This window comes from Anser brachyrhynchus (genome assembly GCF_964034855.1).
Source record: "Anser brachyrhynchus genome assembly, chromosome: 1".
In the NCBI taxonomy this organism is placed as follows: domain Eukaryota; kingdom Metazoa; phylum Chordata; class Aves; order Anseriformes; family Anatidae; genus Anser; species Anser brachyrhynchus.
The window spans coordinates 190,626,650-190,649,048 of record NC_137694.1 but is presented as its reverse complement, the minus strand read 5'-3'; the positions used below and the strand labels follow the sequence as shown (position 1 = coordinate 190,649,048).

Genomic DNA, 22,399 nt, shown 5'->3' with positions numbered 1-22,399 from the left:
TTTAGACTGAAGGATGATCAATTATATGAAAAGATTGGGAATTGAAAGATCATAAAAGATATGGAACTCTTCCACAGGAATTGCAGAGGCCATAATTTAGTAACCATAGGATGAGATTGAATATGGGTGGATACCAGATATAGTTATAAAACATGCTATGAAAGAAGAATATCAAACTTTGTTCCATGGTTGAAGCCAGTCTTTCTACTACTAGAAATCCAGGTTAAACTTGTTAAAAGGGGAAATTATTGCACAGCTGCGTGTGACAGGATTCCTGTCACAACTTCCAAGACAAACAAATCATGTTCCTGTTATTTTAAGTGAAATTCTGGACCAAGAGGGATGCAAATTTATTATGGCAATTCTTATATGCCTTTGTACTTAAATATCATGATTGTCCCTGAAAGTAAAACCAAAACTTTGTTTTTCTTCTATAGTTAGCTACAGATATTTTAAATAGCTATTATTATTATTATTATAGATACTATTATTATTATAGATGCTATTATTTTTATAGATATTTTAAAATGAATTTTCACTTAATTTCAGATGTGATAAATGTATTTTTGTTTGTAACAGTATCGTTACAGGATATCAACATGAAAAAAGCTTTCAAAAGTTCAACGATTCAAGATCAGCAGGTAGTGTCAAAGAACAGCATTCCTAACCCAGTGGCTGATATTTACAATCAGAGTGACAAACCACCTCCTCTGAATATTCTTTCGCCTTATAGGTATGCAAACATTCAGTGCTTCCATTCTTCTGCTTTTTATATAGAGAACAATTACAGCCAAAGAGAAAATATATGTTGGTTATTGAGATATGTTGTTGAGGACTTCTGTGTTCGTGAAAACAAAAATTGCTGTTACCACACTGAAAGTCATAGGTTGTACCTGACAAAAATTACTGCGTTTCCGCATAGCAATGTTACGTGGCATCGTGGGATCAGAGAGCAAGTGCCATTCATCAATTCAAAAGTTAAAAGAAAATTAATAATACAATAAACAAGGATTTCTTTGGTTTATTTATCTAGAAATTTGGATTTTTAGCTTTTGCCTTCTCTTCCCTCCCAACATAGACATACGTGCATGCACACCCCCTCTACCTTTCTTTCTCCTGCTTACAGACTAGTGAAGAAATCAGCAAGCAGGATTTATTTCACTTCCTGTTTCCTTTAAGTTTATAGTTGTTCATGAAATCAGTATCATCTGTCTGAAGCGTTGTAGGCACCGTGGTTTTACTGTGTCCTTTAACATTTGAAAAGTACTGGATCACCAGATTGGTGAGTTGTCTGTAATAAAGCAGGTACTCAATCTGCAGTTAACTTGATTTTTTTTAGGAATGTTGTAGAACACTTGCAGTGTATTTTTTTTTTTTTTTTTACAGTTTTTACTTGGAAAGTAAGATTGTTAGACTTACATCTGAAGTACACTGTTTTCCACTGCTATGGACAATTGTTCTATTGCTTATAGTCACCCAGTGAGTTGTTTATCAATCAAGTGTTCTGTACAGTTACGGTCCAATATGTATCTGGATGATATTGTCAGCGAGCTTTATTGTGTTATCCCTTTTATATTAGGGATGTGTTAGTGAAACTTACTTGACTTTTATTTCTTAGTAAGTCTTACACCTACTGAATTTAAAATATTTTTATTTGCCTTGGCCAAAATTTACAGGCTCTGCAGTGCACAAGTTTAGGAGGCTAGACTGGCCTCACTGTTACATGCTGTTTAGGCCATGCCAGTTGCTCTGTCGTGTTGAATCCCCCCTACACCTATTCCTTTTCAAGCAGGTAGGATGTCAGAAGTTTCCATATTTCTGGGCCACCTCAAATTAGGATTTGATAGCATACCCTTTCTGTGACCTCTTAGTCTGTGTGACCATGGCTCCTGCTGCCGTTTGGAGCTACCAACCCCAAATGAGCTTTGTCTCAAATCCTACTGGAACAGTTTGGCAGAACTGTGGCAGAACTTCAGTTGCCACTCCTTTCCTAGTCCTTTTCCAAATTTAGAGTAAAAATATGTGCTTCCTGTCATAAGGGTGAAGGTACTCAGACTTACCTTGTTCCTAAATTTGGTTCCAAAAACCTGTCTGGATTTTGAGCCAAATATCCCATTTCTGTTTCTTTTGAGTCAGTTGATTTCCATTCATAACATATGCTACTCTGTCCCCTGTGCATCCTGTTTTGGCACGGATGTTCTTGTAACGCCAGGGTAGTTCACTCCAGCAGTCAGCTCCTGCCTGGGAGCATGCCTCCTGAAACGCTGTGGATTCCAGCTCTTTTCCCTGAAATTCTTGGCATGAATCAAGCCAATTGCAAGCTGTAATTACAAAGAGTGGCACTTTGTGCACTTGGCATGCTGTCATTTCATGATGCAAAAAAAAAAAAAAATCGGTTTGGATGATCTTTGAAGGTAAGTTTTGCTAGTTTAAAAATGCTGCTTGATATTTTCTTAGCTTTTGTTCTGCATTTCCAGGGATGATAAGAAAGATGGATTGAAGTTCTATACTGATCCTTCCTATTTTTTTGATCTCTGGAAAGAAAAAATGTTACAAGATACCGAAGATAAGCGAAAAGAAAAGAGGAGACAAAAGGTAAAAGCAGAAACATAATAGAAAAAAAACACATTAAAATTCTGTGTACACTTGTCCAGGTATAAAATTGATAGGGTGTAGTTTGTGTGTGTGGAAGGACTGTTCCACTGTAATACGTGGCTGTGGACTCTGAGTTGGTTCAGTTTTTATAGCTCATGTCTGTTTTAAGTTGGCAAATTGAATGCTAGGAGAACTATAGTTATCTTCTAACATACTTCCTTTAATCCTTTGCCAGTATCTGCTTATTAATACTCAGTGAAGTAGCCCTGTTGTGCTTCACAAAAAAAGACCCTGTGATTTAGGCGGTGGGGGGAAGGAATTAGAATTACAGTTTTATGTTCTTAGTTCTTTATCCAGCAGCAGCAACTGCTCTAGCAAAACACGGGCTTATTCAGAAGTGTATATTCATTTTTTTAAATTCCATTATAGTGACTCTTCACTTTTCTACACATCACAAGTTAGGAAGATGTTAATACACAGCAAAATTCTCTGGTTTAGCAATGAGGGAAGACATTTTAGTCATAATATCGTTCACTTCCTAAAAATTTGAAAACAACAAAAAGGCTTTTTCATAGACAGATGTCTTCAGTCCTGGATTCTTTTCAGCAGTTTGATCCAAAATGTGCAGTTTGAAGCAATCAAGATTTCTTCTTTTAATGGTTTTTAGTTTTGAATGAAGAAGTTGCTACTTCTGCAGCTTCTTTGCTGTCAATTTTTTGATCAAATCTGAGAGCCATAATAAGACTTTTGAAGATAATTCTAAAAAAAAAAAGTGAAGAAGGAAAGTTTGATGAAGCAATGACTGCCTATCTTATCCAGCAGCAGGTGCCCTTCTAGATGGGTTCAGTGAGAGATAAGGGATTTGAATTGAGAGGAATCTAAACAAGGTGGAAAGACTGTTCAGAGGAAATAGAAGGAAGTTACTTAGTTTTCAGGACATATATAAGCACACACACATTGTAGATGAAGACTTGCTTTAACTAAAACAGTTGGTGAATTTGTGATTCTAAAAGTTTTGGAAAAAAATAAATCAGATCTTCCTGGTAGGAGTATGAGTCAAAAATGTTTACTGTTTTGACAGATATCTCAGCATTAAAGTATTAAATATAGTTGAAAAAGCTAAGTAAACATTTTCAGTACAAGATACTGTCTGAAGCATAGTATTGGAAAACATTCAGTTGGTTATGTGTATAATTGTAAACAAAAATATATGCAGGGTTATAATCCTACTCGATCCTCAGTATGATAAGCTGTAGAGTTGATTGAAAGATGGGAAACAATTACAGCAGCTTTTGTTTTCCAGTTCAGTTGTTTTTAAATTTAATTCAGTATTTCTTTGTGGAAAAAAAATACATAGGGGTAATTAGAACCTCTGATTTTTTTTTTCCTCACAGCCTTTTTTCCCCTTCAAATATAGAGCTTGTCACTGGAGAAAGGGATAAAAAGAAACTATTAACTGCTAATTTTTTCATTCTGATTTGAAACTAAAAAGGGGAAAATTACAATAGTGTTTTTTAAGCTTATAGCTAATTTCATTTGAAAACGTTTTGATAGCTTTAGAGGGATTTTTACAGAACCCTTTATAGACTTGCTTCCAGACTACTTTACGTAATACATCTCACCTTCCACCCATGGTATATTTTTGGTAGATTTTAATTGCTGTATCACAGTCTACAACCAAGATGCAAAATGTGTTCAGTTACAGTATTATCAAGGTGTTTTTGTGATATATGGCTGTAAGTTCTGCCTGAAGTGCTGTTTGGATTTTTTTTACATGTATAACAAGACCAGCTAAGAAGAAAGCAACACACATTTAAATTTGCATAAATAGGTGTGACTTTAACAGGTAGAAATCAGTTTTCCGGAAGTTGGTGTGCAAATAAGCATATTGTTATCTGAACCTTTGTGGAGCTGCAGGGTTTGAGTGAGATGTGTCTCAGGCGCTGTCAGTTTCACAGGTTGATTAAGACTGGCATTTTCTTTTGCTCTTGGCCCTACAATAGCAGTGGCTGGGAATGAATCCAGGGTATCTACTAGCATTTTTACGGTTAAAGTTACATTTTTGATCTACTAACTGAGACTTCTGCAAGCAATCTATATTTTACAGAAGGACAAAATATAAAAGCTGTTGAAAAACTGTGTGCAAAAGAAATCGATATGTATAGGTTAGCGTATTATAAACTAGGCATCCAAGTGCTGTCCTTTTCAGCTGACCAAATACAGCTGTTTTTTAGCCTCATCTTTTCATGTGGTCAGTGAAGGCTGAGAGTAGACATCGCACAAGAGGATTTGTTTTCCAATATTATTTTGGTAATTTGTCTTAAATGCTTGAGTTACTGTGGCAGGTTTATGAGGCATTTCATTTTTCTGCCTTGAAATATCACATTTCTCGTTTAACTGTGGAGAATTCTAACAGACTTTGATTTGACTCTTTCACATAAATGTTTTCTCCAAAGGAAACTGTAATTTTAATTCTTTTTAAGTTGAATATCTGTGTTATACTGTCCGGGTTTTTTACTTTCAAGCTTTCAGTAGGTCAGTGAGTAGGAGTTCAGTGAGGTTAGTTTTGACATGTAGCTAGCAGTAATACTCAGAACTGAATGACTGCAGACCAGTTATTAATTGCTAGTTAACCAAAGGTGAGTTGTTCTACCTTGCTTTTTATTGTTCCCCATATTTTCATGAGGAGTGATTAGTTATTTAAATAATTAGAAATCTTTAAATTTGAGGGTTTATATGCTTGCAATTCAAAAATTCTTGATAACTTGAGTTTGGTAGGATCTTGTAAATTTATGAAGTCAGGAAAATACACTAGGCTCATGCTTCCATTCTTTTTTTTTTGTTACGTAAGTAATGAAAATACTTGATGAAGCTACTTTCAGTTACCAGTGGTCATTCTTTATAACAATGCTTGAAATGTCATTTGCTAACTCTTGATGCAAATATGAAACTTAAAGTTAACTTAACCATGTTTGAGGGCACTAATACATTTGCTGTGTGGCTGAAATCACTTCCTGCCAACAGATAAATCTTGTACCTGCTTTTTGGCTTAACCTGCAGCATCCATTTGTCTACCAAAGCTTCTACTACATTCAGTTAAAAGGGAGTAACTATTAATAATGCTTAACTTTCCTAAAAAAACAAAACTATAGTTATTTTAAAGGCTTCAGCTCCCCTAGAACTCCATCATTGCTCTGTGTGTTAAAACTAGAGCTGTCACCATTGTTCCAGTCACAAAAGTACTTCCCCAACATGTAAGAACATATATGTTCCTTTTCCTGGAACAACATAAAGCTGCTCTACTAGAGGTGTATATGGGTTTTGTCTGCTGCTAATAATTGGCCTGCCCCACTGTTTGGGAAGAAATTAAACGTTTTAATGAAAATAAATGTCTTTATATAGTAATCTAAAAATCAATACAAGTAGGGTTTAGTGCAGTTTGAGTAAAAAGGGTTCCAGCATATTCATTCATTCGTTAGCATACCTACAGATGCTTGTTTGGAACAACCTGTCCAACTGAAGTCTGAGCCAGTAAAATCAAACTACTTTGTATGTACAAGACTAAGTATTTATTTACTTATGCACTCAATTTTATGAAAAAGGTAAATATGTACATAGTGATCTCTTAATAGTTTGCTCCTTTTTAAAAAGCGTAATCATGTGTAAGCAGTCATGTAAGCATTCCTGATTTGTATCAAAATGATTATCTTCCAAGGAGCATTTTGTGTGGTTCAAAAGGCTGATATTTACATCAGAAACTTAAAAGAAATACATAGTAGTGGCCCTCAGAGGATGGAGTTACTATTCTGTGAGGAGAGGAAAAAAAAAAAAGGCAAGTTTTCAATTAACCTAGAGGTTTGCTTTTACTTCTCCAATGTTATGAATTGGTAACAAATTCTAAATAAATGAACCAGGATAAAAGATTGCAAATTAAATTTTGCAGTGATAAATGAGAAAGACAGATGTAAAGCATTTAGTAAGCATATATTCAGACATGGGGATTAGAAAAAACTTCATATATTTAAAATAAAGCATGACTGAATCTGCCTCCCTTGTGCTCTGATTCCTGTATTGGGAAATTGTGACATGAAAAAATGGTATTGAAGGAGAAGGTAATGTTGTGTAATCTGAAAAGTAATGGATTGATGCTAAAAAGTTTGGGAAGGAAAAAGAATTAATAGGCAGGAAAAAAATAACCAAGGTAATGATCTTTACAGACATAAATCAGGTCAGAAATCTCCCTTCCAGGGACCAGGAATGAGCAAGTGTTGTCAGGAACATTTAGATGTTGAACTTCAGAAGTTTTTTCTCTGTCATTCTTAATGCTAGCAAATATGGTTCAGCAGGTCCAGGACATAGATGTGCACAAACAAGCCAGAGGTCCAAAACAATGGCAAGCAATTATTTGGTAATTTATTAATTGTATAATGCCAAATAAATTATTTCAGAATTATTTAATTGGTGCTGTTTGACAGCTGGAGAAGTACCTATGATCATCTGTGAGATACCTTTTTTTCTTCTTTTTTTGATGGGACTGTTTGGCTTTCCAGCTATCATCCCTTACTTTGGAGGTAGAGACTCAATGTATGCTTCCATATCAGCATTTTTCTGAACTCCTATCTAAATGAAATTGAGTATGATTGCATTATCAGAATATCAATATAATTATTTCCTGAGAATCTTCTTCTAGCAGCTGAAAGGTTAATGCCAGATTATAAATTGATGAAGAATCTTTAACTTATTAATTAATATTGTAAGATGTGGGATCTAGAGCTGGTTTACAAGGGCACTGGGTTGTTTCTTTTTAGATCTTGAGAAAAGAAGCAGCACATAAATACGTTTGTTTGGATTGTTCAAACTTCCTTGTTTTCCAGCTGAAGCACCTGTATGATCTTATATTCAAACTGAGAAGCTTAGAGGTAGGTGAAGGGGACATTGCAGAGGTGTGAAAGCATTGAGTCCCACTGTTAGGAGAGCTGATAGATGACCACTGACCTTGACTGGGCCTGAAATAATATAGAAAAAGATCAAAAACTAAACAGACTGATTTGTCATGAAGCTATCAAGCTGTAATATACCACTGGCCTGAATATTACTGACACGTTGCAGAGAGGATGACTGCAATTCATTTTTCTATATAATAATCAGAAACAAGGATGAGGGAAAAACTAGGAGGAGTTTTGGTAGTTTACCAGATCTACGAAGGGAAAGCATGTTAAAATTAAAAAATAATTCCCGTAGAATCATAGCATGTAACATAGGAAAGTGTTTCTAATTTTTCTTTACCTACCCAGGGCCTCAGGTGATTGTGACCCTAACAAATAACCAAAATAACCCTGAGCATACTTAACATGAGCTACTTGCAGAAGGAAATTATAGGTGATTCAGGACCGTAATAAACAATTGTCATATGATGTCAGAAGAAGTTAAACTTCTGGCTTTTAAAATCAGTCACATTCCTGTCTGTACTGGGAAAAACAGTAGGTCAGTATCACACTGGCATGTGCATCCTACAGAAGAAGGGCAAAGCAGAGCAGTATTGCTACTAATGAGGTTCATAATTTAGGGAGATAATCTCATTTTCAGTCATTTTATGAAGACTTGGCTTCATCTGTAAATCTGGTCTTATTTTCATGCGCTCTAACTGCATTTTAACCTGCTTTTTTCCTTTCCTTTTTTCTCTCTTTGCATGCTTTATTTCTTGTGTTTGAACATCAGGAGCAAAAGCGTATAGATGGCACCACCCGTGAGGTGAAAAAGGTTAGAAAAGCCAGAAACAGACGCCAGGAGTGGAATATGATGGCGTATGACAAAGAGCTTAGACCTGACAACAGGTTGTCTCAAAGTGTGTACCATGGAGCATCTTCCGAGGGATCCCTGTCCCCAGATACTAGGTCTGTTTACAACAAAGCTGCTTGTTATGCCACAGTTGTATGTTCAGAAGTACTGAGTAGAATTAGGTGTTTTTACAGGCTGGGAACAGTTAGACTAGACAAAACGTACATGCTGCTTTTTAAAGTTCTTCTCAAATTATTTTAAAGCATAAATAACATAAATTCTGTAATTAATGATTTTTTTTCTTCCTCAGCATCAGATGAGCGTTTTGTTGTCATAATTTGCCGTGCACTGGAACGAAATAAGTGTTTGTCTTATGTTTTATATTTGATCTTGACTAGCTGTAGTTGCAAAAGCATTTAAATTGGCTTCCACAAGATAACGTCAATGCCTCTTTCTTCATGACTACTTTATCACATGTTACGCTGCTGATAGTTTAGTAAATATTTTTCTGCCATCAGTCCAATCAGGCATACTCTTGCCTTTAATAGAAAGCTTTAACGGGGGAATAGGCTATTCAGCTTTATCCACGTTCTGTTTGTCTATAAGGCAAGCTACAAAACCAGATGCAACATTACTGCTTGCGATATTTCTCTGAGGAAAAATCTCTGCTTAGAGAGAAGCAGCAGAATTCATCTGCATTGTGTGAGTTTCCCTTTGAGCTCAGTGGGAGTTAACTTCTCCTGACGTGTACAGAAGTCTGAGTTTGTTCACTGAAGCTGCTCTCGCTAAAGGATTTTCTGACATTTTATTTCTCTGTTTGTCAAGGTTAATTGCTAGCAGTAGCGTTAGGAATGAACGGAACCTAGTGGAAAACTTGGACAATTTATGTTTAAATTGTTGAATGCTAGGATGAGAAAACAACCACCACCGCAAAAGTATGCGCTAATGTCTTAAGTCTGCTGTCCAGCTGAGCTAAAGAATATAAAAAACAAAACAAAAACAAACCTCCTCAGATCTCTGTAAACCTCATGTTTCCATCTTTGTGAAGATGAATAATATTCCAACCAAAACAAAAATTGTAAAGACAATTTCTGCTGGTGTTTCAATGTGTTCAGACTCCACTCTCTCTAAAATCTTGTAACCACCATTTTTTTTAAAGTTTCTAATGCAAAATGTTGTCTTCTGGTTGTTGGTCTGTGATATTTCATTAAGACTGTGCTTTCCATAGGTTGATCTGAAAAGATGACATTGATGTTCCCCTGTGAAATGCAAGATGTGGATTTTTATTATCTCTGAGCTCTGTTTTTCACAGATTTAAAGTCTCTTTTTGGGCTTAACACTGTGCTTCCAGGGTTCCCGAGTTTAAATAGTTGCATTGGAATTATTTGTTTTTCTAATCTCCCAACAATGTCAAAATGCATTTGACTATTTGCAGATAGCTGTAAGAGTTGCGATCTGTAGGATTTTAACAGCAACAGTTGTAAAGATGCATCGTTACGTTGGGTATAGATTTTATGGTATGATGGATATCTGGTGCTTGTTGTAAAACTTCAAGGGCTTATAAAGTGGAGAACTTTAAATTTCAGTGAAACAAGTGTCAGTGGTTAAATCCTGAAATCTATTTTACGTGCATGAAAGGTTAATTTTGTGACTAGTACTGAGGTGGAGAGAAGGCTTTCTGTTGTATCTTGGGGTAGGCTCAGTTGTGGGAACTAAGCTATGAAAAGCATGATGCATACAGAAATACTGATTTCAGAGAGGTTTTCAGCTACTGTGTGAGCAGTGTGTAACGCTTCTTTAGGACCTTATTTGTATTTCCCTATGTTGTTTTTTAATATTAAAAAAGGCTTATTTCTCCTAGCTTGGTAATTGTAAAACTTGCACGTTAAAGGTTGATGTCCAAGTGTCCAGACTGCGGCGATTTATAATGTATTTGTTATACTTATTGTACTTTAGAGAGAGAAACACAAGCTGAATCCAAACAGAAACCAGCAAATTAATGTGAGAAAAGTAAGAACAAGAAAAGAAGAGTGGGAGAGAAGGAAAATGGGCATTGAGTTCATGAGTGACGCAAAGAAAATGGAGCAGGCAGGAAGCATGAAAGAGGACAAAATGCCCAAAGGGTTTGTCATTTTGTTTTACTCAAAGCCCTGGCTTTTTGTTGCTTACCTTGCTTCCAGTCTTACAGATAAGTGCATCAGTTTACTGTGTTCACTAAAAGCCAGGCTGCACGATTGTTTGTTACTAATACAATACAGCTCTGTGCAGTAATGGGACGAAGAGATCCTTTTGCTCCCTCTCTTGGGCTTATTTGACAGAGCATCCTAGACTTTGTATCTTTATGAACTCTCTGCTCAACTAATATTTACGTTTCCCAGTTTCTCTAAGCCTTTGCAACAAAATTATTTGTGCAAACAAAAAGCATTTTCTAACTTTTGAAATTAGTTTTCTCTGCTTTGGTAAAGTATATTCTTCTGCATAATTGTGAGTGCTTGCAATATTGCTTTCCTTTTTCTGCTGCTGCTGTTAATGTATTAAGACCAATCTGATAAGCATTATCACTTCAAACAATGGACCGTCAAAATCATCGACCAAAACAACGTGCTTCATCGTGACTACTAAAGAATTGTAAAACCTGGATAACTTCTTTTCTTGTGTTTTTAAAGTCTCCACTATAAGGGAGCATTGTGCATGTGGTTAGTACGCTGAAATATTTAAAGCATTAAGTTTTAGTCCTTTTATGCTGACTTGTCAGACTAATTTATTTTCAAGTCATGTTAAGCTGAACCATGATTTTTTTGTTGCATTTGTTCTTGTGCTTTCCAATGGACTTAGATGGGAATGGTGCTTGACAATCAGGGAGTCCTGCTGCAAGAGAAAATAATTCTGCTTATATTTTTAGGTTTTCTTGTGAGCTGTTTAGATAATGTCATTACACTTACATAATCTGTTCTTCTACATCCATTTACTTTAATTTTAGGTCCCATGCATCTGATGTTACAGATTATTCTTATCCTGCCACTCCGAATCATTCCCTCCATCAGCAGATAGCAATGCCTTCATATGGAGCAGGAGATGGTCCACAGTACATGGGAGTATCCCAAAGCCATGAGCATGAATACAGACCACCTTCTACCACAGCACGACATGCTACTTTAAACAGACCTCAGCAACCACCTCCACCTCCACCCCAGCCTTCAGATGGCCAGCATAGCTCAGTACCTGTGGTACCAGCAGAATATGGGTAAAACTCCTGATTTACTCCAGTGAATTGTTGACAGAGCTAGACAGATGCATGTTTGTCATAACCATCAACATCAAATGGCATGCACAAAAAAAACCCCAAGTACCTTAGTTATTTCACTGGGGAGAACAGAACAAGTTTGATGCAATTTGTATGTATGAATTGAATTTGAGTGAGGAAATGGGAAAAGCAGAAATAATTAGCTGTATATTGAATGTGTTGAAATCAATATATTTGTAACATATTAGAGGGCCCTAGTATAATTTAAAAAGGGCATAATTTTCCTTTATAGTAAAAAGTAGTCACAACATAAATTGAATATTTTAAACTCCAGGAAAGGTATAGGAAAAGGTATTGCTGAATGTGATTAATATGACCATTTTTGTGCTGCATCACTGAAATGATTTTAAAGGAGCTTATGCTGGAACTGGAAGGGATCCCTTCAGACACAGAATCAAGTTCCCTACTGCCACAGACGTCTTCGTAATTCAGTTTATGCACTTATCAAACTCCTTTGTAAATATTTTGCCTGAAAACATTTTGAAAAAAGGCTTGCTCCAGGGTACTGGTTCTCTGATGGCAAGAAACCATTTATTTTCTAACCAGTCTGTACCTATTTTTTCTTCTGTCCTTTTGCTCAAGTAACTTGCAATTTCAGGTCACAACCCCAGCGAAGTTGTATTTGTTTTCGTCTGTGTCACTTTGAGCTAAGCCAGCCAAGCTTTTTCAACCTCACTTGATGCATCCTGGAATAGCATTTGCCTGATTAATGACAATATCATGCTGTAGATGACTCAGTAATGCTATGAGTGACTGCTCCAACATGCATTTTCTCTGTTATTTCCAGTTTTAGCAAAAATACTTGTGGTTAGTCCCCAGGTACATGACCACTGGCAGTGTATCACTGCTGTCAGACATTGACATCTATTGCTGAATGTCATTAACTTTACTTCATCTCCTGTATCTAGTTCTTTACCTACTTTATAACTCTTATACTAATTCTCCTTTTTTTTCTGTTTAACTCTGTTAATGACATTTTAACAAATAAATTAGCTCTTCCCTGTTCTCTTCCCTGCTTCTTTAAATTATCAATCAAATTTACCAATTTAATTGAATGATACTTAAATTGATAAACTTGACTAAAGAAGCACATGAGATGCATGATAGACTCTCGGGTAAATGTTTCCATTCCTACTTTCCATTTTCCTCCATGCCCATCTCTTATTATCTCTTAATGTTTGTTCCATGGTTGTATTTTATGGAAGTGGTATGCATAGTATACAATTTTCTTGGTCCCTTCCTAATCATAGGCACTGTATATAATATTTTTATAGAGTAGACGTTTAGAAACAAATATAGATGTATAGTTAACTAGGCAGGAGTAATAAGATAATTCTGTTTTTTTTGTGGACTACTGAAAGGAGGTTGCTCTTTACTACTACTTCTGCTTTAAATTTCGATATTATCGATATTTGATAATTTACATGCCTGTGATCATTTACATATGTAACACACCACTTGAAATTCCTCTCAAATTTTTGGTTTGAGTTAAGGCTGGATGAGAGCAGTTTAAGGGGTGATGATTCTGTAAATCCTAACTTCTGACACATTAAAGATTTTTATTTTGTTTTATATAGGATGGTTCCAGCTCAGATGGTGGATTATTACAATCCTACAGGGCCTCCCCCTCCTCCTCCCCCCCCAATGATCCCTTCAGCACAAACGGCGTTTGTGAGTCCCCTTCAGCTTCCTGTGCCACCTTCCCATCCCGGACTGGTGACGGGCTCTACATATGCAGCTACTCATCCTCCTCCTCCTAGTGGGCTTGTTGTCACTGCTCCTCCTCCTCCTGGCCCACCTCCCCCCCCTCCAGGCCCTCCTGCTGCAGCTTCATCCCTCTCTTCCTCCCCCATGCATGCTCCTCCGGCTGCTGAGGCAAAACGCCATGACGCTGCACAGCCGCCAATAAGTGATGCGCGAAGTGATCTTCTTGCTGCCATCCGAATGGGTAAGAGAATGCTGAGTCTTAGCTATTTCTTTTTTTTCAATGAAAGCACTGCATTTTCCAGTAATCTGAGCTCAAGGCTTCTCTTCCTAGTTAGGCCAAATTTAGTTAAGAGAATTAGTTGACCACAACAGGTACCACACACATACTCTAACATTTGTCAACCCTGATCTGTTTCTAAAACCTCATGTTCCAAGATCTGCAGCTTTGTTAAAAACATTCTAGTATTTCTGTGGACATAATAAAATGAAAATGGCATTTACGTTTATCATGTAGAACTTCCATTAGAAGTACACGGATTTTCAGTTCTGTTCAGAACTGAGTTATCCAACACCAGGTTTCAGCCTAGTGATTTTTAATCCATGACTAATGGCTATTCCCCACTTGGATTATACTACAGAGCTGTAGTTCTTAATGGTATTTCCAAACACTTGTGAGAAGTGTCATCTTCAGATCAAAAGGATATGTATTGGATATAAAGGATATTCAGTCTTGAATATTCACTTTTAACATATTGTTGGCAATTTTAGAAGTCTAGAAGCACTTAAACTCTGAGCATGGATTCCAATCTGCCTTTTTTTCTCTCTCTTCTTTGCTTGGGAAAACTCTAATTCAACGGTTCTTTTGTTTTTCTTCCTGAATATACTGCTAGAACACAGAACTCACCAATAACAACGTGAAATTAAAAAAAAAATCTGAAAAGTTAATTTGGGCGTATTTGTCTCCACAGGAATTCAGCTGAAAAAAGTGCAAGAACAACGCGAGCAAGAAGCAAAGCGAGAACCTGTGGGAAATGATGTGGCAACCATCCTTTCAAGACGCATCGCTGTGGAATACAGCGATTCTGACGACGATTCAGAATTTGATGAGAACGATTGGTCAGATTGAACCTGCTCTAAGCACACTGGCAAGTTCACGAAATACTTGGCTTCAGTGATTGCTTTCTTAGCACGATGTAAAGCAGGATGTTGACATGTATTAAGGCTAGTGATTGAAGTGCTAAAATTGAATTGGTATTATTCAGAATGCTGTAGCTTAGCAACTCTGGTAATAATGTGATTATGCTTATGCAGATCAGAAACTTGTCTTACTTTCAGTATTTACCGCATAATACTTAAGTGCCACTAAATGTAGCAAATCATGTGCTGCGTGCAAAATACGCTGCAGTTGTTGCACTGTTACAGAACCAGCATTTTATTTTACTTTCCTGATCTTAAGGGATAAAATATATTTTTTTGACTTTGCATCTTACTCTTTCAATTATGTAAACAAGTTGGGTACTTGTGAATTGGTCTGCTTGTTAGCTTTTGAGGACAGTTAACTGTATGACTGGGCGAAGTGTTGAGTTCCATAAATACACATCTTTTAGCTTTTTATTAGATGCTAATTATGCCCATGTTAAAATGCAGCAGACAGTAACTAAATACCTACTTAGTCTATTTTTAAGCACATCTGGGCTTAGTTTTTTTGCATACAGATTTAATTTTATATAACTCAACCTTTTTTAATATTAAAAATGTAGCAGATGATGAAATGTATGCTTTGAAGAATGAATCCACGTGATCCAAAATTAACATGTTATGAGCAGACTGGACAAATTTGTAACAGCAATAGCCCTAGGTTGCTGCCTGCTTGTTGGGTAGAATGCTGGGAAGCCTCAGGTAGGCGGTGAATGTGTGTCTGTATCACAAAAGAGGGTTAAAACACCTGTGCAGCTTTTCAGTTTTATGATACGGATCAACTAGACACAAAAATTTCAGGATAGACCTGACTGAAGCCACGTGGTGGTTGCAGTGTAGAAATGTTATGCTGATATTGCTGAAGAATGGAACTCTGCCAGTCTACATCTAGCAATCAGATACATTTCACAAGTATTAAACTTGGTCCTTATGCTTGTAGGTACAAATATTTGTAAATAAGTTTTGTTTGTTGATTTGTGTGTGTATAGTCATGACAGATTGTTTTCGGTTTCCTGTAGCACATTTACTCAAAACTACCATTACTTTGAATGTATTTCTTTCCTAGTACATTGCATTTATGTAACAGTTATTGGCAGATAAAGCAGTTTTAATGGCTGTTTAGGTACTGTGCTGTCTGTGTGCATTCTTTTTCTCTTTCCCTTGGAACAGTGGCTGACATAGTCTGCTTTGGCTGTCTGTTTTCTTTAAAAGTAATTCATATTTTTTTCTCAGTACAGTATTAAAATGTTCTTTTTTTCTTTTGGACTGGGAGTAGGGCTGCTGCTTTGCCTAATGAGGCTTTTAAAAATGTATTAATAAGAGGAGAAATATCTTTCATTAGCAGGTTAATTTTAATCTTTGTAACAGAAGTCGGTGTAATTCCAGGTCTAAACATTTGGTAAAACTCCTTTGTTCTGTGAGGCCCTGTCTGTTCTTAAAAATAACAAAGAAAAAAAGTATATGAAATGAAAACAAACAAAATGAAATGGAAGATCATTATCTAACCTCTGTTTACACAATTAACAGTTTTTAGTCCTGAGAATGTAACAGCCTAACAAAATGTTTGCATGCAAGCTGCTGGCGATTTCATTGCTGTTTAATCTGCATCTATTTTTTTTTCAATTTGTGATGGTTGTTTATATGGTAGGGTGGCAACGTGCTGCCTCAATGTCGGTGTTAAAGATTTATCTTATAAAGTACAACCAATCTCTGCATAATGCAATCTGCAACTACAGTTCCTGCTAATCAGTGGCAGCTGAAGGTACTCATCTCAGTTTGCTAGATCTGTTCTCGTCTTTGCCTTAAATACAAAGCTGACTTTTGCTTTATTTTGTGCACTGGAGTCTGAGGTCTGCGTGTCCACAGAGGCCGTAGCTTGATGATGGCTTTCACTAATGCACGAGGGATGGTTTGTTCCGATCATAACGACGCACTTGCACGGTGGCTTGCAAAATGGTTCTCCAGATGAGTCGGATCGAAGCGCGACTCAGACTGCAGTGTTACGCTGCTGTACAGGTGGGGAGAGTACTCTCAGTATTCTTTTAATACGTGTTGAAATATATCAGCAGAAAATTCTTTCCATTCTACTGAAATTTGATATGACAGAAGATTTATTTTATGAGCACAGAGGCTGGGTGTATCTGAAATTTTGTAATTTGTTGTTTTTAAATAATAAACATTAAACAAGCAACCAGTTGTGACCAGTTAAGGTGGTGTAGATTTTTCAGTCTGATTAGCCAACCTGTTTTTCTGAACCTGCTATGTTGTCATTTTCCTTTCAGCATTAATTAATAAAAATGTGAATTTAGTGATGTAAACTAACCATTCTAGGCTGTTTTTATCAGTTTTATCATACTTTGGGTTGTGAATAAGTAACAAATATGAATAAAATCTCACTTTTGAGCCTGTCTTTCTTTCCTTAGATTACTAAGATTTTACTACTAATCTTTATCCCTTTTTGTTGAATAACATAAATGAAAATAGAACACTTCCAAATGCTGTCTGTGATCCCAGGAGCCACAGTTTTATTGGGACATAGGCCAGAGTCCGCAAAAACAGACTGCATTAAGGCACTGCTGTGCCTAACTAATGTTTTTTCATAATCCACTTTTTCTTTTTTTTGCAACCTGGATTAAAACTATGAGTGAAGATTCTTGGCTGGTGTATACAGGTATTAATTTCCCTACAGATAGGTTAATTTTATTTTAGGGAAACATTAAGCAGCACCTTGGCTCTCAGAGCAGGGCAGAACGTATCAATGGTATTAGCAAGCCCCTTTCCCCCCACCATTTTTATAAGGAAGAGTCTGTGTCGATTAATGATACCAAGCACACTACTGTAAAATGCAAGCCCATGTTTGCCTACCACAGAACATTTGTAATTAATTTTTTAAATAGAGTTGAAGCCTCATATGGTAACAGGATAAGCTTTTCCATCATGCTGGGAAGAACTCACATAAAACAGTTTTGTAATCTAGTAGCCTAATTGCATGTTAAACAAATTTATTTGTGCATTTTAAACTTAGTTGTTCCCTGGAAAAATGAATTCATTTTTACTCAGAACTGAGAATTCCAGTCCCTTTAGTGCATGTTTTTTTTTTCCTGATTTGAACTTAATTCAGGTAACTGAGAGCAAAGACACCAATTCTAAATACAAACTGAATATATGGACTTGCAACTCTTGTTCAAAGGCTACTTTGGTAAAGCCAGCTGATTCCATCATTTAAACACTGTAAATACTCATTTATCAGTTGGACTGATGATTGCGCTGACAACATCACTCGGCATACTGTTCTCTACAGCTTTTATGGTTGTCTTTTTGAATATTAAAGGATATTTCCATGCAGCTAACCTGACAGACCAGTTGGATTTTCGGTATTTCAGATTTCTCAGTACCAAGATGAACTGAATGGAGGAGGAGAAAATCTTTATTGTAAGAGAGGTGCACGCGGTTTCAGAACAAGTTCAAAACTGATCTAAGTTTGTGGTGTGTGAATGGATTCAGAAGGAAAGGAAGTGAGTCCTTGTTGGAAAATCGGTTCTTGTGATGCATTTTTCAGGTGCTGCCTCGTCACGTGCTGGGCATTGTTTTTAATACTAAAGAGGCGTTCCCTTCCACTTCAAACAACACACCTAAAGAATGCAGCAAATGTGTTACTTTAAAATATCAGTGTACACTGAAGGGGGTATAAACCTGATACTAATGGAAATTCAATGTAAGTCCTGTGTCTGAAAGCTATCCAAAGATTACTCTGAAAACTGTACAAACAGAGCTTCAACCTTGCGTAGTCTGCTTTGGGGAAAGTTTCTTGCCCTCTGGAGGGCAGCCAGCCTGCCTCATTAATTCTGAGTGAGTTTGAGGGGTTTCTGGTACCAGTACTTAGGGCCGTACACACACGTATGTACAAGGAGTTTCTGCAGGATCTTGTGGCAGCTTTGTGCTCATGTACTGAAGCATTATCGATGTGCTTGGTGATGTATGGGGAATGGAAATCAATGATGATCCCTGCTGGAAGCCCTCAGGCCCTGGCATCAGCCACAAAATAACGAGGAATGCCTTGGGAAGGTTGTTCAATGACGAGCTCAGTTCTCTTGGACATTCAAGGAAGCGTGGGTACTTGGAAGGACTTGCTGTAGGTTTCCAGTCAAACATCATCTTTCTTTGAAGAGGGGAATAGAAAGAATGGGAACACTAGAAAGAAAAATGTTAAGTGCAGAACAGGGAGAAGGAATTTCGTATTTGCCTTCTCTAGCAGTAGCTGGAGGCACAGAGTGATTTTTTTCATGTGCTATCCAATATCTTCAGATTTCTCTGGAGCCATACTGCGTTCTTGTCCGGGTGACACGGGTGTGTGCTCGTATGTGGGGAAAGCAGTCTCATATGTTTGTGCCGAGCTGGGCTTTTTCTTCAGTGCCGTAAGAAAACAAGTAGCCTTTAAGATTCTTAGCTAAATATAGTAGTCTCTGTGGAGATTAATCCTTAATGTTGCGGATAAATAAAGAAGTTCTTATCTGATTAGCTGGAGCAGGAGGTACTTCTGTGCTTCGCTCCTGGGGAGGAGGTCACATGCAAAGTACTTTGGGGATTAGGGCTGAGGGCAACTGTTCCTTAGAGGTCTTAGCAGCTTGTCTTCATTTTTGCATGGTATGAGTGTGTTGCTGAGAGAAAACGCTGAGTGATTCAGAGACAGCACATCTGCCTTCCTGCTCAGCGATCACTCATGCCAATGTGATGCAGGTTAAGGGAAGGAAGAGGGCTGGGAATCTGGCAAACTTACCCTAAAGCCAATTAATAGTGGGGCATCTGTCCCACCTGTCTTTGAGAGCAACTCTAGCAAGCAGGAGCCCTACAGAGTGTACTGACGGATACGGCAGAACTCACCTAGCTAGGTTTTCTCCAATTTTCATGAAAGCTGTGATGCCTTAATCAGCCAACTCTGATTAATTCTTCATTCAGTTTTCAGAGTAATTCTGCTGCTAATGTTTTATTTCTCTGGTAAATTTTCCAGTAAAAACTTTCTAGTCCCTTATCAGTTACCTTTCTCTGACTTGCTGAATTGTCTGCATCTCTTGCTTTTTACCCTTAAATTGGATGCAGTCATCAACCCTTGTAGAATTACCTTTGCTTTTCTGAAGTTATTAGCCCGCTGCTGATTTTCATCAGCAGCCTGCCCCTCTGCACCCTTCTATTTTCTTCCTTCTGGTGTTCTTTCAATAGATTGTGTGTTATCAAAGATACTTCATCGACTGCTTCAGCAGGACTTTCAGTTTGGTTGGGTGGCTGTGGTTTCTTTCCCTTGAATAGATTCTTGCTATCAGCAGTCACATGGCAGTGGGTGTTACAAGGGATGCCATTTCCAGGTGCAGGGCCTTTTCTCCTCCCCTGTGGATGATGCTGGTAGTAGCAGGATTATTTATCCCAGGCTTAAGTTAGTGGTGAAACTTGAATCTTTGTAAAATTACTGCTCATGAAGTCCTCACCTTGGCTTCCCGTGGGCATACCTTCAGGTTTCTGTATATTCATTCTCTCTGATCTGTCTCTGTGGTGTTTGCAGTCACACCTGGATTGGTTCATTCTACTCTGTTTGGTTTTCCTTCCAAATCTACCATACTTCCTAAAACTTTTTCTTAGGTTGCTTTCAAGCAGTGTAGTGAACTGCTTCTGATTTCCAGATGTCGTGGATGTTACTTCTGTATTTAGGCCAGAAGACTTTTCTTTTGTGTGTTTCATGTTCTTCAACTGGCTGCCGAAGGGTGGTGGTTTCACACTGATGGGCAGCAGAGCCCCACCACAGCCCCTCTCTCATTCCCCCTCAAAAGAAGAGGGAGGGAAAATAGGTTGGAAAAGGGCTCAAGGGCTGAGATAAGGACACCTTGCCAATTACTGTCATGGGCAAAACAGACTCAGTGTAAAGGAGATTCATATAGGGACCCCACTGGCAGACTGGCGCAGTGACAAATAAAAACAAAACCAAAACCACCTGCCCCCCATCCACCCTATTCTACCTCCTCCCCCTGAGCCGTGCTGGGGAATGGGGAACAGGGGCTGCGGTCAGTCCCTGATGCTTCGTCTCCGCTGCTCCCTCACGGTCCCTCCCTGCCCCTGCTCCCCGTGGGGTCCCTCCCACGGGATGCCGTCCTTCCCGAACTGAGCCTGGGGGGCTGCCCACAGGCCGCAGCTCTTCCAGAACTGCTCCCACACGGCTCCGTACCACGGGGTCCATCCCCCAGGAGCAAACCGCTCCAGCACGGGTCCCCCACGGGCGGCAGCTCCCCCCAGACCCCTGCTCCTGCGTGGGCTCCTCTCCACGGGCTGCAGCTCCGGCCCGGGGCCTGCTCCTGCGGGGGCTCTCCATGGGCCGCAGCCTCCTCCAGGCCACATCCACCTGCTCCACCGGGGGCTCCTCCACGGGCTGCAGCGTGGAGATCTGCTCCGTGTGGGACCCGTGGGCTGCAGGGGGACAGCCTGCTCCACCAGGGGCCTCTCCACGGGCCGCAGGGGAACTTGTGCTGCGTGCCTGGAGCACCTCCTGCCCTCCTGCTGCACTCACTTTGGGGGCTGCAGGGCTGCTTCTCTCTCAGCTCTCACCCCTCTCTCCCAGCTGCTGTAGCACAGCAGGTTTTTTTCCCCCTTTCTTAAATGGGCTCTCACACAGGTGCAACCGTCGCTCATGGCTCTGCTCTTGCTAGCAGAGCTGGCCCTTATCTGACGTGGGCAGCTTCTGGATTCTTCTCACAGAGGCCACCCCTGCAGCCCCCCACTACCAAAACCTCTCCACATAAACCCAATACAAGTGTGAAGCGCTATGCTTTAGTTTCCAATTTGAAATACTGACATATACTGAGGTTTCCATTATTTATAAATGTCAGTGGTTCCTGGGAGCATTTGGAGTTTACTTAAAATCTATGGCTCCTGCCGGTTGGCTCATTGCTTCTCTCAGTGATGGATCACTGATTTTCTTTCACTGTTGAAAATCACCATTGTGACATATCACAAACCCTTCTTACAAAGATATCCAAGATCGCCTTCTTTGTACCCACCTAACTTACATAAGACAAATTCTTATCTGAAAAAAATAGTTATATTTTATCTCATCCTCTGTATTCTCTTCAAAACCCCTAGCGACTGTCAAGTCACCCTTTGCTTTTTAAATGATTTAAGAGCCATCTTCATTCTTTAAGTTGACATAATCTGTCTAGAAAACTGAATTTAGGTCTACCACATGCTCCAAGTAAAGGGCATTCCATCCCTCTCCGCTGGCGCCCCTCCTGACCTATATTCCTTGATATGTTTCTAGAATTTATATGAATTATTTATATGGCATGATAGATTTACTTCATTCTTTGCTGAAAGAGATAATAAATCCTCACTTTAGGGATTTCTAAATCTTGTTAAAATATACCAAATTGGGAGGCAGCTGCTAACAGCTACGGTTATTTGAGATGAGAGACACGGAGGGTTGTCTAGCTTTTCTCTTACTGTAGCATCTAAGAAAAAACATTTAAGTACAGGATGCCTCAGTTAAATGGGGACAATAACACCATAATTCCATGGCATTCTTTTTTCTCTTAAATGGCAGGTAGGAAAATAGAGATTTTAGGACTGAGATGGGGAAGAAGAGAAAGGCCAAGATCTTTCCTGTGCTAAAGAATAGGTGAAGATATTTCAGTGAATAATTGATGACACGTTGTATTTGTTTTATTTTATCTCCATACAGAAATGCCCTCTGGATGGTGAGGCTAAGTTTTAACCTTCTCCCTGAAGGTCACCTTACATATTTTATTCTCTTCACCTCATCAGTTCCAGTATGGAATGACC

General features: G+C 38.4%; 1 protein-coding gene and 1 long non-coding RNA gene across 5 annotated transcripts in view; one reads left to right on the top strand and one right to left on the bottom strand.

The window, feature by feature from the left end:
- WASF3 (WASP family member 3) overlaps window positions 1-16,984 on the top strand; it is a 66,087-nt gene extending 49,103 nt beyond the window's left edge. For 3 of the 4 annotated variants that reach the window (XM_080577333.1, XM_080577335.1, XM_080577336.1), the window contains 6 exons: window positions 580-733; window positions 2,478-2,595; window positions 8,314-8,489; window positions 11,354-11,617; window positions 13,255-13,625; window positions 14,353-16,984. In XM_080577333.1, the coding sequence (XP_080433459.1) occupies window positions 580-733; window positions 2,478-2,595; window positions 8,314-8,489; window positions 11,354-11,617; window positions 13,255-13,625; window positions 14,353-14,510 (1,241 nt within the window). In that variant the 3' untranslated portion in view covers window positions 14,511-16,984. Of the gene's footprint in view, window positions 1-579; window positions 734-2,477; window positions 2,596-8,313; window positions 8,490-10,329; window positions 10,497-11,353; window positions 11,618-13,254; window positions 13,626-14,352 lie in introns of all 4 variants that reach the window. The other variant, XM_080577334.1, reaches the window with a different exon arrangement.
- Window positions 16,985-18,759: 1,775 nt separating this feature from the next.
- On the bottom strand, window positions 18,760-21,471 carry LOC308188410. The gene is made up of 2 exons (XR_013945491.1): window positions 21,132-21,471; window positions 18,760-20,392 (listed from the first exon to the last, which is right to left on the bottom strand). It is a non-coding gene; the product is annotated as an uncharacterized lncRNA (long non-coding RNA).
- Between the last annotated feature and the right edge of the window lie 928 nt (window positions 21,472-22,399).